At 54.2% G+C, this 16350-nt stretch overlaps 1 protein-coding gene across 4 annotated transcripts in view; it reads left to right on the top strand.

Moving 5' to 3' along the window:
• Positions 1-12357, top strand: part of LOC120593452 (myosin-7) — a 39259-nt gene extending 26902 nt beyond the window's left edge. For all 4 annotated transcript variants that reach the window (XM_039851312.1, XM_039851289.1, XM_039851296.1 and 1 more), the window contains 21 exons: positions 119-242; positions 527-663; positions 922-1177; positions 1787-2029; positions 2216-2392; positions 3210-3355; positions 4473-4563; positions 5207-5596; positions 5825-5951; positions 6107-6225; positions 6905-7101; positions 7662-7845; positions 8031-8196; positions 8330-8454; positions 8995-9303; positions 9527-9730; positions 9853-9978; positions 10086-10361; positions 11286-11381; positions 11510-11644; positions 12222-12357. In XM_039851312.1, the coding sequence (XP_039707246.1) occupies positions 119-242; positions 527-663; positions 922-1177; positions 1787-2029; positions 2216-2392; positions 3210-3355; positions 4473-4563; positions 5207-5596; positions 5825-5951; positions 6107-6225; positions 6905-7101; positions 7662-7845; positions 8031-8196; positions 8330-8454; positions 8995-9303; positions 9527-9730; positions 9853-9978; positions 10086-10361; positions 11286-11381; positions 11510-11644; positions 12222-12239 (3646 nt within the window). In that variant the 3' untranslated portion in view covers positions 12240-12357. The remainder of the gene's footprint in view (positions 1-118; positions 243-526; positions 664-921; positions 1178-1786; positions 2030-2215; positions 2393-3209; positions 3356-4472; positions 4564-5206; positions 5597-5824; positions 5952-6106; positions 6226-6904; positions 7102-7661; positions 7846-8030; positions 8197-8329; positions 8455-8994; positions 9304-9526; positions 9731-9852; positions 9979-10085; positions 10362-11285; positions 11382-11509; positions 11645-12221) is intronic.
• Positions 12358-16350: the final 3993 nt, after the last annotated feature.

Consider the following 16350-nt stretch of genomic DNA (forward strand, 5'->3'; position numbering starts at 1 on the left):
GGGGAACAGGGGGAGCCCGGGTGGCCTTGGTGGGGAGTGGAGTCTGTGGGTGACCCCGAATTCTGAGGGAAGAGCAGATCAGTGAAGAATGTGGGTGACTCCGGGTACCTCCCCCCAGGTATCGCATCCTGAACCCAACGGCCATCCCCGAAGGGCAGTTCATCGACAGCAGGAAAGGGGCAGAGAAGCTGCTGGGCTCCCTGGACATTGACCACAACCAGTACAAGTTCGGCCACACCAAGGTGAGTCTAGAACCTCAAAGGATGGAATTACAGGGCGTGTAGCCATGTCAAGTGGAGCAGCTGGGAGTTCAGAAGGCAGACCTCTGATTCTCAGCTTCCCATATCAACCCAAAGACAGGAAGCCAGGCTTCCTTTCTGTCTTGTCTTTCGCATTTCACTCCCAGTCTAGAATGAGTTGGTGATAGGTCCCCTTGGAGCTGAGCCAGGGTCACCCACCATCTTTCTCCACCCTGGATACCTTTCTCTGACGCTGTGTCCCCCTTGACTCTCCCCCTTGGCCGCAGGTGTTTTTCAAGGCAGGGCTGCTGGGGCTGCTGGAAGAGATGCGAGATGAGAGGCTGAGCCGCATCATCACCTGCATCCAGGCCCAGTCTCGGGGTGTGCTCTCCAGAATGGAGTTCAAGAAGCTGCTAGAACGCAGGTAAGAGATCTCAAAAGGAGATTCCCAGCCATCTGATGCCCAGGCTGGTTCAGGGGCAGTGTCAGGAGAAAGAGCTCTGACACTGGGTCTTCAAACAACAAGACCAGCAGGAAGGACTCATACAGACTCGTACGGGGTGGACCTCACGGTTGGAGAAAAGAATGGATAAAGGAAAGGGCCATTCCCTAGGAGTCAGGGCCTCAGGACAGAAAGGAGGGAGGAGGACTCTCTTACCACCCCTCTCGCTGGGCCCTGCAGAGACTCCCTGCTGGTAATCCAGTGGAACATTCGGGCCTTCATGGGAGTCAAGAACTGGCCCTGGATGAAGCTCTACTTCAAGATCAAGCCGCTGCTGAAGAGCGCGGAGACGGAGAAGGAGATGGCCAACATGAAGGAGGAGTTCGGGCGCCTCAAAGAGGCGCTGGAGAAGTCCGAGGCTCGCCGCAAGGAGCTGGAGGAGAAGATGGTATCCCTGCTGCAGGAGAAGAACGACCTACAGCTCCAAGTGCAGGCGGTGAGGCTCTGGGCCCCTGTTGGCTCTTCCACCTGCTCTGCCTACATCTGCCACATACCCTGAACCTCCCAAACCAAGGGCTCACCATCTTGTCACCTCTCAGGCAGAGAATTCTGGAATCAACACTTCCAAAGACCTCCAAAGAGGTCCCTCAAGAGGAGGAAAGGGAAGGGGGAAAAGAACTAACTTTTAAAACACAGGCTTTCCACCTGGATTCATCTCAGATCCACAGCTCAATTATTTCATGACCTCGGGCAAACCATGTGTTATCTTTGGATCTCGGTATCCTCATCTCTAGACAGGAAATAAAGCTGCCCATCTCACTACATTGTAAATACATAAAGTGCTAGCATTGGCAAACGCAATTCCCTCCCTTCATTGGAAGAGAGCAGAGGAAGAGAGGCAGATAGAGACTTTTGGTTCTCTTCCCTCTGTTCTTATGCCCCAATGTTCCTGTCAGTGGGGGAATATTGAGGTTCTGAGGTTCTTCTCAGTGGGGGATATCCTGGAGCTCCCCTCCTATAGTGAAGGCTGAGCCCCTTCCTCCCTCTGCCTGCCATGGCAAGGACCTGACTCACTGAGCAGCCTCCCCTCTGGCCTCAACCCCAGGAACAAGACAACTTGGCTGACGCAGAGGAGCGCTGTGACCAGCTGATCAAAAACAAGATCCAGCTGGAGGCCAAGGTGAAGGAGATGAACGAGAGGCTGGAGGACGAGGAGGAGATGAACGCTGAGCTCACCGCCAAGAAGCGCAAGCTGGAAGACGAGTGCTCTGAGCTCAAAAGGGACATTGATGACCTGGAGTTGACGCTGGCCAAGGTGGAGAAGGAGAAGCATGCAACAGAGAACAAGGTGAGGTCAGCTCCCTCTGGCTCCATCCTAGGTCTCCTCAGGGTTGTAAGGCTGCACCGACCTTAACCAAGGCCAGGCAGCTCAGGGGATCCTGATAGCAGTATGGTCCTTGGCATTGGAGATTCCATAGATGTCTTCAGAGTGGTGACCTTTGAACCTAAAAGGGACAGGGTTCTTGGTTGGCAGGTGAAGAACCTGACAGAGGAGATGGCTGGGCTGGATGAGATCATCGCCAAGCTGACCAAGGAGAAGAAAGCTCTGCAAGAGGCTCACCAGCAGACCCTGGATGACCTTCAGGCTGAGGAGGACAAGGTCAACACACTGACCAAGTCTAAGGTCAAGCTGGAGCAGCAGGTGGATGATGTGAGTAGCTTGTCAGAGGACCTAGATATACCACATTCATCTGTGCTTGTGCGTGTGCATGTGCGTGTGCTTGTGCGTGTGCGTGTGCGTGTGTGTGTGTGTGTTTGGGGGGCAGGGTATTGGACCATGCTCCCTTTCCTGAAACCTTTCCAGAAGGGAACTGGGGAATAGAGGAGGGGAAACATGATCAAATCTGAGTTGTGTATCTCATCTCGCTGACGTGATCAACAACAAAGATGGGCTTCATTATTTTAATTTAGGTTCAAGCCTATATATCTCTACCTTCAACCACAGGATTTAAAGGGGTATCTCATAAGAACATGATACATTTCTTTGGGAATTTTATGAGTCTCCTCAAGGAAGGTCTTTGGACTTCTAATATTTTAGGCAGGATCTGGTCCTCAGTGATTATTCTCCCCTCAGATAGTTCTTTGTGCCTTATCTTTATTGAGTCACTTATCACTCAGTATTATTATTGAAACATCTGTCTCAGCCATACAACTATGAGCTGCCTTTGAGCAGAAACTTGAATTTATTCAATTTTCTGTCTTTAGTTTTTAACATTGAATGAATGAATGTAGCTTTGGGGTTTCATCCCATAGTCATTCGTTCAATTATTTACCAGTTAGTGAGCATCCTGCACGTTAAGCGCTCTCATGGCATTTGGCCCCCTGGTAGCATTTGGCCCACTGTGGAGAAGTTTACCCAAACCCGGGATATTTCTTGGGATTCCCCCAACCCTGGAGTGACTAAGCCTTCGAATCACCAAGTCAGGATGCTTGACCTCATGGAGCACTCTGTTCCTTCTCCCCACCAGCTGGAGGGGTCCCTGGAACAGGAAAAGAAGGTGCGCATGGACCTCGAGAGAGCAAAGCGGAAGCTGGAGGGCGACTTGAAGCTGACCCAGGAGAGCATCATGGACCTGGAGAACGACAAGCAGCAGCTGGACGAGCGACTGAAAAAGTAGCGTGTTCTCTTCCCTGCTGCCTTTCCTCTTCCCCAACTCTGCAGCCTGTTCCACCGATAGCAGTCCAAGCTGACCCAAGACACCCATCCTCAGAGGCAACAGCCTCATGTAGCCTCAATAAGTGGGTGCAAATGGTGGGCAAAGTCTCCATGGAAAGAACTTTCCTCCCCCAGAAAGGCACATCAGGGCCCAGCAGTTCCCCCTCAGCAAAGAGTCTAACTTGGATCCCTCAAGCCCTTTCTTCCTGTTGGGTACTCAAAAAGGATGGAAAATAACAGCTCACCCCTTTATACACAAGTCTCTTTGGAGACCAGTTGCTTAACACAGAGGAAGGCTCCACTTTCTTAAAAGCCTCTTAGAAAATTCTCTTAGGTCCTTCACAGATAGCTAAGAGGGCCACAGAGATATGCGTCAGCTGTCACACCTGAGCAGTGCAAAGTCTGGGCCATTTCTTGGTTCTTATAGACTTGTGGTTCTAATTCTTATTGCAAGTCTTTCCAAAACGTATATCTCCACTTTCCAACTTGGTAAACAATGGACCTGCAGAACGTATTTGGATAATCGAGGGTCTTATGGTGCTTTAGGGTCAGGACTTTGAAAGGCTCTGAGAATCATCATGATCCACATCCTCATCAGGCTGTCTGCCCAGAAGTCTTCACACTTCCCTAGGCACAAGATTCATTTGAATGAATGAATAAATATATGATCCCTTTGATCCTCAAACCATCTTTTAAGGATGGTATTTTTGGTTCCAACTTACTGAGGAGGAAACAAAGGCTCAGAAAGTTTAATCACATTCAAAATAACAGTGACAGAATTAAAGACCATTGGAGCTAAAGGGGGCCTTTGAAACAATCTAGTTCAATCCCCTCATTTTATAGACCAAAGAGGGAGAGTCCCTCAGAGCCCAGGTCCTGTCATTCATAGTGTTCTTCCCATTACACTTCCTGTTGGACTTTAATCCTTCAGCAGGTGGACCCTCCATCAGCCCTGGAAGCTGTTTTTCTGATGAAATCCTGCTTTTCATTTGTTTAATTAGCATTTCCAACCATTGGTAGGCCCTCCTGGAGCCCAAAAGGCCTCCCTTGCCTCACCCTCCCTCCTTCCCCACAGGAAGGACTTTGAGCTAAATGCCCTGAATGCAAGGATTGAGGACGAGCAGGCCGTGGGTAGCCAGCTGCAGAAGAAGCTCAAAGAGCTTCAGGTAAGGTCTCGGATGCCCAGGTTGGGAGTCTCTGAGCTGGTCCTCAGCTTATCCAACCCCCTCCTCTAGGCTGTCCTCTCCCTAGCATTACAGACTAGGTGATCCAACGATGACATAGGAAGAGACCTTGAAAAGCTCACAGGTCTAGGGAACAGAAATCTTGTCTTCCTGTTTTAGCTCTGGTTTAGCCAATGACTGTGGGGGAGCCCACTCCAGGTCTCTGGGTTTCCACGTCCTCCCTGTTACCTGGTAGCTTTTAAGGGTGACTTCAGATCTTACTGTCAGAGCAGACACTTTTAGGTCTTTAGTTGTCTTGTCAGACAAACAGGGCTCTTGTAGTCTAACTTTTATTCTTTTTGCCATTAAACTGCTTAAAATATCCCTAGAACACAGGTCTCTTGGTCCATCTTCAAGAGCAAATAGTAACCACTTTCCTTCCAGTAAAAACAATGTTCTGGCCTAAAGAAAAACTAACTTGGCTGTCTAAACCATCTCCCCCAAACCCTTTTATTTCCATACTTCCACTGGTAGAACTAAGCTGACCTGCTGTTCCAGACAGGCCAGAAGTCCTCTAGAGGCTGGGGAGGAGGCTCTGATGGAGGGTTCCAGGCCGTGGGTCTGAGCCCCTTGTGTCCGGACCCAGGCACGCATCGAGGAGCTGGAGGAAGAGCTGGAAGCAGAGCGCACCGCCCGCGCCAAGGTGGAGAAGCTGCGCTCAGACCTGTCCAGGGAGCTGGAGGAGATCAGCGAGCGGCTGGAAGAGGCCGGTGGGGCCACATCCGTGCAGATCGAGATGAACAAGAAGCGCGAGGCGGAGTTCCAGAAGATGAGGCGGGACCTGGAGGAGGCCACGCTGCAGCACGAGGCCACGGCCGCAGCCCTGCGCAAGAAGCACGCCGACAGCGTGGCCGAGCTGGGCGAGCAGATCGACAACCTGCAGCGCGTGAAGCAGAAGCTGGAGAAGGAGAAGAGCGAGTTCAAGCTGGAGCTGGACGATGTCACCTCCAACATGGAGCAGATCATCAAGGCCAAGGTGAGCCTGTGCTCAGCCTCTCCCCTCTTCCAATTTCTTCCTCCCACCTCCACATTCTGCCCATGTCTCCTCTCTTCGTTGATGGTTGTTTCCTACTTTCCTTCTTCTACCCAGTTCTCCAATCCTTTCCTTCTTTCTATGCCTTAATTCTTCCTTCTCCTTTAATTGCACCATACATACCTTTCAGTACCCTCTACAACCATTGTATGACTCTCCTTCCTCTTTCAGGCTAATCTGGAGAAGATGTGCCGGACCTTGGAAGACCAGATGAATGAGCACCGGAGCAAAGCCGAGGAGACCCAGCGTTCTGTCAATGACCTCACCAGCCAGCGGGCCAAGCTGCAGACTGAGAATGGTGAGCCCCAGCTGTCTCCCCTAACTTCCTGAGCCACCCCAGCCTTGGGTGGACACATACCTCTCCAGAGAATGGGGCCTGAGGGTTAAGAAGGGGCTGGGGAAGAGGGAAGTCCCTGGCCTTCAAGAGCTGAGTGTGCCTTGGTGCCTCTCTAGGTGAGCTGTCCCGACAGCTGGATGAGAAGGAGGCGCTGATCTCCCAGCTGACCCGAGGGAAGCTCACTTACACCCAGCAGCTAGAGGACCTCAAAAGGCAGCTGGAGGAGGAGGTTAAGGTGAGGCCTAGACTCAGGCCACATAGACCCTCCCCGCCCCCGGAAGGAACATGGCAGCTGATCTTGCATCCACATCATTTCTTTTCCCCAGAATGAAGCTTGCTATATCCATCCATTATTCTCCCAGAACTCCCAAAGAAATAATAGCCTAGACCACACCGCATGCCTCTTAATTCTATTCCCTAGGCTGAGGTCCTCTGCCTTTCTACTGCCATCCCTGGAAAGGAGGTGGGGGCGCTAAAGGTGCCTGTGGTTCCTGGATTAGCAGGGCAATCTGAAACTGGAGAAGGAGTCACTAAAGCCTATTCCTAGCATTTCGCTGGGTTCATGAAAAGAGAGAAAGAATATGACTTTTAAAAAAGGCCAGAGCTCAAATCCTAACCTGCCTCTTAGAACTTGGTGATCATGGGAAAATCATCTAACCTCTCTGAGCTTCTGTCTCCTCCCCTCAAAATGGGTGTGAGGATGATAATGCATGCTGCAGCAAGGAGCACAGGGGTGATGGGCGTGAAGCGTTTCATAAGTAGTGCAGTGCTGTATGAGCATTATTTCTTATTAGTACTCAGTAAACCATTCCAGGCCACGGGAAGGCTGTTGAAATTACAATGAGGAGACAGGCAAGGGCTGGGGTTGCATAATGGAGAAAGCTGAGCCCATCTCCTGGTGCCTACCTCTCCAGGCAAAGAACGCCCTGGCCCACGCACTGCAGTCAGCCCGGCACGACTGTGACCTGCTGCGGGAGCAGTATGAGGAGGAGACGGAGGCCAAGGCCGAGCTGCAGCGTGTCCTGTCCAAGGCCAACTCAGAGGTGGCCCAGTGGAGGACCAAGTATGAGACAGATGCCATCCAGCGGACAGAGGAGCTCGAGGAGGCCAAGTGAGTCCCAGGCAGCCTGCCTCTGGTCGAGGCCCCTTTGCAGGCAGGACACAGCCCAGCCCAGTCCGATCCTCAGTAGATTCCACACAAAGGATGGATGCTTATCTAGGTTTTGACAACACAGGAGGACCTTGCCCCAGCCCCACCTCCTTCTCCCCTCGGGGAAGCTTTTTGCTCGCGTTATGTTTCTCATCCGAATATAAGACGAACAAAAGGTTTGTCTGAGGGCAGAGCGCTCCCACCTGGGGCAGGGTGCTATGGCAGGGGGAGGTGGGGTGGCCTCCGAAGCCCATGTACCCTCCATATCTTCAGCTTAAAGTGTGGCTCAGGGTCAGAGGGACACCACCCAGAAGGCCCCCCTGTGTGCTGTGGGTCTTCACACCCTGACACCAAGACCTTCCGCTTGTCCAGTTCACGGCTCCCTGGGGCCCATCTTCAGCACTTCTGAGTTTTCAAGGATTGTTTTCCAAAAGAGTCATGTTGTTTCCTCTTGTCCAAAATCCATGCTCTCCATCCTCCCCACCCTCTCTCACCACCACCAACCCCACCTCTATGGGCAGAAAGAAGCTGGCCCAGAGGCTGCAGGACGCTGAGGAGGCCGTGGAGGCCGTCAACGCCAAGTGCTCCTCTCTGGAGAAGACCAAGCACCGGCTGCAGAACGAGATCGAGGACCTGATGGTGGACGTGGAGCGCTCCAATGCGGCCGCCGCGGCCCTGGACAAGAAGCAGAGAAACTTTGACAAGGTGGGCCCTGGTTGGGGACACAGCCAGGGAGCAGGGCATGGGTACCAGCATCAGTGTGAAGCCGGGGAACTTTTCCTTGGAAGCAGGGAGGAGGCCGAGCCTAGGCGAGGCCCGGACAGCTCCTGGAGGTGAGGGTTGGGCTGGAGCTGGGGGCATTGCAGTGAACCCCATCCCTGTCCCCACAGATCCTAGCCGAGTGGAAGCAGAAGTATGAGGAGTCACAGTCGGAGCTGGAGTCCTCACAGAAGGAGGCACGCTCCCTCAGCACGGAGCTCTTCAAGCTCAAGAACGCCTACGAGGAGTCTCTGGAGCACCTGGAGACCTTCAAGCGGGAGAACAAGAACCTACAGGGTGCGCTGGGGCCCGAGGCCGGGAGGAGTGGGAACAGTGCCCACTTCTGGCCCTACACAGGGGCTACAAGAGGCATGCCCTCCCCCAATGGACCATGGCAGTGCCCAACTCTGCCTCCTGGCCCTTCCTACAGAGGAGATCTCCGACCTGACTGAGCAGTTGGGTTCCACCGGAAAGAGCATCCATGAGCTGGAAAAGATCCGCAAGCAGCTGGAGGCCGAGAAACTGGAGCTGCAGTCAGCCCTAGAAGAGGCTGAGGTGTGTGTGCACAGGATCGAGGGGAAGCAGAGCTCTAGGCTATGGTCCCTGTTCTTATCTCCCTTTTGTCGGATTTGTTCACTGTTCCACCCTCGTAGCCTAGAACAGTGCCTGGCACATAGTGGGCACTTGACAAATATGGTGGAATGAAAGAACAGGTCACTCAGTTTCCTTCTCACAAATGTTTTGCCTGTTACATCTTAGACAAGATTTCCTGTTTCCACTTCCCTCCCCTTTCACCTCTGCCTCCCTTTTGAGTTTTTTACATTCTGTTCCTGATCACCTCTGGTTCCTTGGCAACACCTTTTTCTTCATTTTTTTCTTTGTCTTCCTTGCTCACTGTCCTCTGCGAGGGCCTGAATCACAATCTAGGAGGCTTATTTTTCTTTCGAATTCTCTTTTCTTCTTCCTCCTTCTGCTTCTTTGACTGAATCACTTACACTACTCTTTAACTCACTTCGTATGCATGATTCATGGACAGACCCCCACGCTGCCAGGTACCCTGACTCTCTTCCCCGGACCCTCTCTGCCCATTCTCAGGCCTCCCTGGAGCATGAGGAGGGCAAGATCCTCCGGGCCCAGCTGGAGTTCAACCAGATCAAGGCGGAGATCGAGCGGAAGCTGGCCGAGAAGGACGAGGAGATGGAGCAGGCCAAGCGCAACCACCTGCGGGTGGTGGACTCGCTGCAGACCTCCCTGGACGCGGAGACACGCAGCCGCAATGAGGCCCTGAGGGTGAAGAAGAAGATGGAGGGTGACCTCAACGAGATGGAGATCCAGCTCAGCCACGCCAACCGCATGGCCGCTGAGGCCCAAAAGCAAGTCAAGAGCCTCCAGAGCTTGCTGAAGGTACATGAAGATTCTAGGAAGCAGGAAGGCAGCTCTCCAGAGAGGGGATGGCCTACACGTGGCCAAGTTGGGTGGCGGTGTCCCATCACAGCTCCAGGTCCCTCCTGCCCCAGGGCCATTGCAGAAACAACCCACAGGCTCCTCCTGGGCCACCACAATGGGCTCTTTATCAGTATTTCGGTGTAACAGCTCCCTCCCTCGTGCCCATCCCCCTGATCCACAGGACACCCAGATCCAGCTGGACGACGCGGTCCGGGCCAACGACGACCTGAAGGAGAACATCGCCATCGTGGAACGGCGCAACAACCTGCTGCAGGCCGAGCTGGAGGAGCTGCGGGCCGTGGTGGAGCAGACGGAGCGGTCTCGGAAGCTGGCTGAGCAGGAGCTGATCGAGACCAGCGAGCGGGTGCAGCTGCTGCACTCCCAGGTGGGCAGCTTCCCTGCGTGTTCCTGGAGGGAAGCGCCGGCTGGCAGGACCCAGTAAGTGAGGTTTGAGAGCCACTCATGGATGCTCAGTGCTTCTCATGCTCTGCCCACCCTCGCCCGCAGAACACCAGCCTCATCAACCAGAAAAAGAAGATGGACGCAGACCTGTCCCAGCTTCAGACGGAAGTGGAGGAGGCGGTGCAGGAGTGCAGGAACGCCGAGGAGAAGGCCAAGAAGGCCATCACGGATGTGAGTCCCCTCGCCTTGCCCACTTGTTCCAGGCCAGGGCCTCCTTCTTGGGCAGTCGGTGTGTGAGGACTTAGCCAAACCATGTGTCACCTCTCTCCTGTCCTCAGGCGGCCATGATGGCGGAGGAGCTGAAGAAGGAGCAGGACACCAGCGCCCACCTGGAGCGCATGAAGAAGAACATGGAGCAGACCATCAAGGACCTGCAGCACCGGCTGGATGAGGCTGAGCAGATCGCCCTCAAGGGCGGCAAGAAGCAGCTGCAGAAGCTGGAGGCCCGGGTGCGAGAGCTAGAGAACGAGCTGGAGGCCGAGCAGAAGCGTAACGCGGAGTCGATCAAGGGCATGAGGAAGAGTGAGCGGCGCATCAAGGAGCTCACCTACCAGGTACGGGCCCTGCAGCTGCTCCGGGGCTGGGTCCTCTGCGCCATGACCTACAGCCAGGGTGACAACTACCCAAGAGGAATGAAGTGTTTTTTCTGAGCCTCTTCCAGGGCAGCCCCTGGATGCCCATTTCCACATTGCTGAGCCCTGTCCTGTCCTCAGGATCCCCTGGCTCAGAGGTCAGTCTCTGAGCCTCCTGGCTGAGAGCTCCACCCCAGCATTGGACCTCAGCCTGTCCCCTGGGGACACACGCACACAGAGCTCTAGACAGAGTTCACCCTGCACGGGTTACCAGAAAGCAAATATGTAGTCAAGCTTTGGCCTGCTGCCATCACCACCAAAATACACCACAAATGTACCAAACTATCCAAACAAATCTAAAAAATTATCAGTTACACAAAAAGGTATAGACTTGAGCTTTCCACAGTGTTTTGTAGAACCAGACTCTCAATTAGATTTTCTTTCTGTTCCAATGCAGAAACTCAGCATCTCTCTATTGATATTGGTCCTTAACCTCAATCAAGTCTATGTAATTTCCCTGCAGGCCAGGAGGTCTCATCATGCCTGCAGTCCCAGAGTCCCTGCCAACATGTGCTGGTTTCTAGAACTGGGGGGCTTGTCCTTCATGGGGCTCCAGGACCTCCAAGGGCCTGCTTCCTGGAACATGCACACACAGTTGAGTGCACTATTTCAGGAGTCCCATCAGCTCCCTAGACCCTTTCTTGGTACAAAACATTAAAAGTGTTCATTTTTTTTTTTTTTTTTTTTGATGGGGTAAGAAATTATAAGGAGAACTTGAGTGTTTGCTGAGGATCAGAAAGTAGAATTGGGTCAGGATATTATACCCAGGGCAAGGATGACAAGTAGGGGAGAGGTATGCTTCCTATGACTGTGCAGTCCTCACTTCTGACCACCCTTGACCCCCAGACAGAAGAGGACAGGAAGAACCTGCTGCGGCTACAGGACCTGGTGGACAAGCTGCAGCTGAAAGTCAAGGCCTACAAACGCCAGGCCGAGGAGGCGGTGAGTGACCCTGCTGGGGACTGATCCTGGAGGAGGGACACGGGGAAGCTGGCTGGCACCTTAGCCTAGGAGGCTGAGAACCCCAGGTCCCCTCTCACCTCATCCTCCCGCCCTCTGAACCCCTGCAGGAGGAGCAGGCCAACACCAACCTGTCCAAGTTCCGCAAGGTACAGCACGAGCTGGATGAGGCGGAGGAGCGGGCGGACATCGCCGAGTCCCAGGTCAACAAGCTGCGGGCCAAGAGCCGCGACATCGGCACCAAGGTGGGTTCCCCATGCCCACTCCCGGGACTCGCTAGCTGCCCCATAGCAGTGTAACCCCCCTACACATCAGTGCCCTTTAGACAGAGCCCCCCACATGAAGGCTGCCTCCTCCATTCATACCCCAAGTGGGTGAGGTGATTCAGTCCTCTGTGGTTTCTAAGATTCTTCTAGCTCTCACTTTCAACGACTTTGTGAACCCCAGCTCTAGGGTGGTCAGCAAGCCTCGAATACCCCGGTTTATACACACCCGGTATGTCCCAATTTCCCCCAACCCCACTTCTCTTCCACCCAGTTTTGGCTTGCAACTTTGTAGTGCAAACCTAAAATGGACATCCCAGAGGATCCCTTGTCCTCACCCAGACCGCTGCCCCCTGGCTGACCCCAGAGCCCTACCCTCCAGAACTATCCTCCACATAGATCCCTAGGACACATCCCCCATCACCACAGGGCCCCCCGGCAGGCCACACAGCAGTCCCCCACCCCACCAGGTGCCCCATCTCCTCTTTGTTTGCTGTGCCCATCCTGGCCCAGCGCCCACCTCTCTGGAGCTAAGTTGGACTTTGTTTCTTTTCAAAAGGGCTTAAATGAAGAGTAGCTTTGCCACATCTTCTTGGTCTGCCCAGCACTGAGGGTGCCAACGGGGCTCCCAATTCTGGAGCCTATAGCGCAGCTCTTTTGGAAGAAGCAGAATAAAGCAATTTTTCTCGAAGCGAGATCCTGCCTCTGGGCTCTTCTTCACTGCCTGCCACAGGAATATGGGGATGCAGACACGGGGGAGGGACGCGGGGACGAGGGATGGTGGGTTCCAGAGGGACAAGGGCAGCTTCACAAGCCAGACCAAGGAGTCCTCCCTGGGGAGCCTGTGAGGCTCTGAGCATCCCCGGTGCGGCACCCCATGCTCCCCTTCACCTCCTGCTCAGCAGCTGACGCCTCTCCTCCTAGCCCTCTCCCTGGCCCAGAGACACTCAGGGTTAAAGAAGATTTAGGGAAACACTTAAGGCTCACCTAGAGCACATAAGCACATGTGCTAGGAACGTACACCTCAGCTCTGATCAATGCTGCCCCACTACCACCCACAACACTGGGGCTGGGCCGTAGGGAGGAGGTATATTGTGTAGGGGTGTCCTCTGCGGTGTGACCCAGTTGAGGGGGGCACAACCCTTCCAGACCAGTTACCACTCTCTCTAGCCACCCCTAGAGGCCAGCACCCCTCTCCCCACCAAACCAGAAGTGTACCCTCAGCACACCTTCATCTCCTCCTCTCCTCCTATGGCCTGGACCCCTCCATCCAGGGTGCTCCTTCTTTCTCCCCACTGTAACTCTGTTCCTAAGACTTTCCTCATCTAAGCGGGAAGATGGGGGATCTTCAGCTCATTTATAGCAGGCTATCTCAAGGGGAGGCAGGCAGACGAGGGACTAGGGATAGTCATGTGCAAACAGGACTCTGGGGAAGAGCAGGAGAGGATGGGTCGCTAGAGGGCTGGGAAGAAGGAGCAAGTCCCCCTTCAACTAAACAAGCCCAGCTGACCCTGGAGTCACTGCCACTCCTGGGCTACTCAGCAAAGGCCTGGGACTGTGGGCCCTGGAGTGCAGGGGCTTGGGAGGTACCGGGACTGTCAGCCTCCCGCTAGGACTCCTGAAGCTCTGGTTCACCCTGGGACTGAATCTTCCCTACCCCCCACCCCCACCCCACCCCACACAGCCACTGTCAGCCAAGCTCCTGCTCCGTCTTCCACTCTGAGCTCTGAGCTCTTAATGCAGCAGCCAGAGTGAGGGTCTGTCCCAGCAAGAAGGGATGCCAGTATTAGAAAACAGAAGGGCAAGGGAGAGGGAGAAAGGGAATAGGGAAGAAAGAAGGAGAGACCTGAGGAGTGTGGCAGTGGAGAGAGGGGAGCTCAGGAAACTGGGGGACAAGGTGACCAGGGAAACCAACAGAAAGAAAAGATACAGGGAGCGAGGAGAAAAGATCGACAGGCCATCCCACCTTCCTCCTCACACCCTCCTTCTTCCTTCTCCCAACCCTAGGACCGCTCCCCTTCCTAGGAAGGACTTGGAGAGCAATGGGGAGATCAGTAGAGAAAAGAGAGGGACACACTTGGAGAGGGAGATACAGGGGACACCCAGAGAACCTAAGCTCCCAGGGCAGAAGATGGAGCAGAAGCTCTGGATGCTGAGAGAGTGGCGGGTGACAGTGAGTGTAGAGAGGACGGGCAGCTGAGCCACAGGAAAAGAGTGTGCTGAGAAGGGGTGGAGGGTGGAGAAAAGGAGGGTGAGTCTTGGTTAAAGGAGCCAGAAGAGCTTAGGGGGATGATCCTGAGCAAAAGAAAGAATCCTGAGTCACCTTCAGATGCAAGGAAAATCAGGAAAGCCAAGAACAGTGAGATTAGAGAGAGGTTGACAAAGACCCCGGGGCAAAACGTGGAAGCAGAGATGAGACGGGCAGAGGGCAAGCAGAAGTCAGGCTTAGAGAAAGCAGAGGCTCCTAGAAATGTTGGCATGTCAGACTCTGAGATGGGAAAAAACACGGCGCCAGGGAGAATCAGAGGACAAGTCCGACTTTGAGAAAGAGAACCAGGCAGAGAGAAAGGGAGGTCAGACCTAGAGACAGACAGAGATACAAAGAGCCAAGCAAAGAGAGGCGACCTGGTGCCAAGGAGGCTGGCCCTGCCTCCTTGTTCGCTCACCTGTAGGAGGAGTCTCCTTCCTGTGCCCTCACACTCCAGGACTTCCAGCAGAACGAGGAGCTGCTTTGGGAGGCAGCTGAGGAAGGATGGAGAACAAGTTTGGATGTGAGAGCCAGGGAAGTAGACGGGCCTAGGAAAGGACGAGGAGGGCAAACCAAACCAGAAAAGGGGCAGAGTCCTGGAACCAAGTTAGCCCCTTCCCTCCTCCTCTTTCCATAGGAGACAATGAGAAATGCCTGCCACCCCTCACCCCACTTGACCTACACGAGTCTGGCCCGTTCAGAACATAGGGTTCCCTGAGGACAAAGCCTTGTCTTTGTCACCTGGACCTGACCCAGACTGACCTGGTGTTCTCAGCCCCTTATCATGTCCCCATGGCAATGGAAACCAGGCAGTGACGCACTGGGCCACCAGCTAAACCCTCACGTTGCACACTGGGACCTCAAGTAACCCAGAGCTGGGGACAGGTGGCTCGTATCCCCTGGGGCAATGATTTGTCATATGCACCTGCAGGAGACAGGAATGTGGGCTTGACTCAGTTCCCCCCAAGGACACTGGATATAGGGTACGAGTCCTCTGGAGATAGATGTGTATTCCCGAGTCCAATAATGGGGCAATGGAGGGTCCTAGGGAGTTGGGGACCTTGAGGGAGAAACAACATATTTAATGGAAAGCTCTCTTGCCCGAAGAAGCTGACCCCTGTCTGTCTTACCCATCTCCACACTCTAGAGCTATAATGAGAGGTGACAGTAGATAGCGAGGGGGGAGCTGAGGAGTGTTCTTGGGTGTGAGGGTGTGGGGAAAAGCCAGAGCAGGGGAGTCTGGCTTTGTTTCCTGAACACAATGTCCATTTAGTCATAACAGCACGGCCACTGAAGACCTGACACCTACTGCCTCTGAGAGGTAGCATCGGTGGAGTCTGGGGAAGGGGGCCTTGAGGGCCTGGGGTGCTTGGGAACACCCATGAAGAAGGGCATGTGAGTATAAACCCCAGGAGGGTTGGGAGGGAACACCAGAGTTCTACCTGGGCAGTGAGGAGAAGAATGCAAAGCCCTACCCCCGATTCACGCATGACAGCCGAGCCTAGGGCCCAGCTGGTGTAAATCCCCAGGCCTGCCAGGCCCCAGCCAGCCTCGGCAGCACCTGCACCCTCTGGCAGCCCAGAGAAGAATGGAGTAGCCCCCACCCCCACCCCTCTTCCCACAGGCCCGGGGATTAATACTTCCTGCCTCTCCCCATCCCCATGCTGCCCCTTACCAGGAGCAGAGGATGGCAGTGGGAGGGGAAAAGTTTATGTGCGCAAATGTGGGTGTGTAAATGTGTGTATCAGTGTGCATAACAGCAAGCTGGAAAATCTATACGCTTAAGCGTTTAAGTGTGAAAAATCTGCACGTGTGGGGCTAAAAACGGGTGTGGACGTAGGGTGGTCAAGTCGGTACAAGGGCACTGGACTGTGGATCTGAGTGCAGATCTGCCATGGAGGCATGGGGAAACCCCGTCCCCTGTTTGAGAGGTCGGCCCCTGTATCAGGAGCATCAGGGGAGGAGCTGGGAGCTCCAGATGTGATCCCAAGGCAGCACAGCCTCCGGTCCCCAGGAGGACACCTGCTTGGAGAGTTAGGGAACTGGAGGAAACCAGACATGGCCTTTGCACTGACAGAGGGCAGCACAGAAATTCTTTTCCTAACAAAGCGAAACGGAGTCATGGAGCTGAACACTAGGCCCCCTCCCTGGGCATCCTGGCTCCAGCTCCCAGTCCCTAGCACTGTGGGACTCCAGGTCCAATAGTGGGAGATGCTTCCAGCCTGGGGCTGTGTGAGGACACAGGCCACAGTGGAAAGGAGGGGGTGGGGAAGATGGAAGGCAAGCCATGGTTGGGGGGTAGGGGATAAACATCTGGCTTGTAGGAGAAGGTGACCCTCACCCAGTGTGCTCAACTCACCCTTCAGGTTAAAAATAACCAAGGTAAGGGCCTGGCGGGGCGGGGGAGGTGGTGTGAGAAGGTCCTGTCTTCCCACTATCT

The sequence above is a fragment of the Pteropus medius genome, unplaced genomic scaffold (genome assembly GCF_902729225.1).
Source record: "Pteropus medius unplaced genomic scaffold, Ma_sr-lr_union100, whole genome shotgun sequence".
In the NCBI taxonomy this organism is placed as follows: domain Eukaryota; kingdom Metazoa; phylum Chordata; class Mammalia; order Chiroptera; family Pteropodidae; genus Pteropus; species Pteropus medius.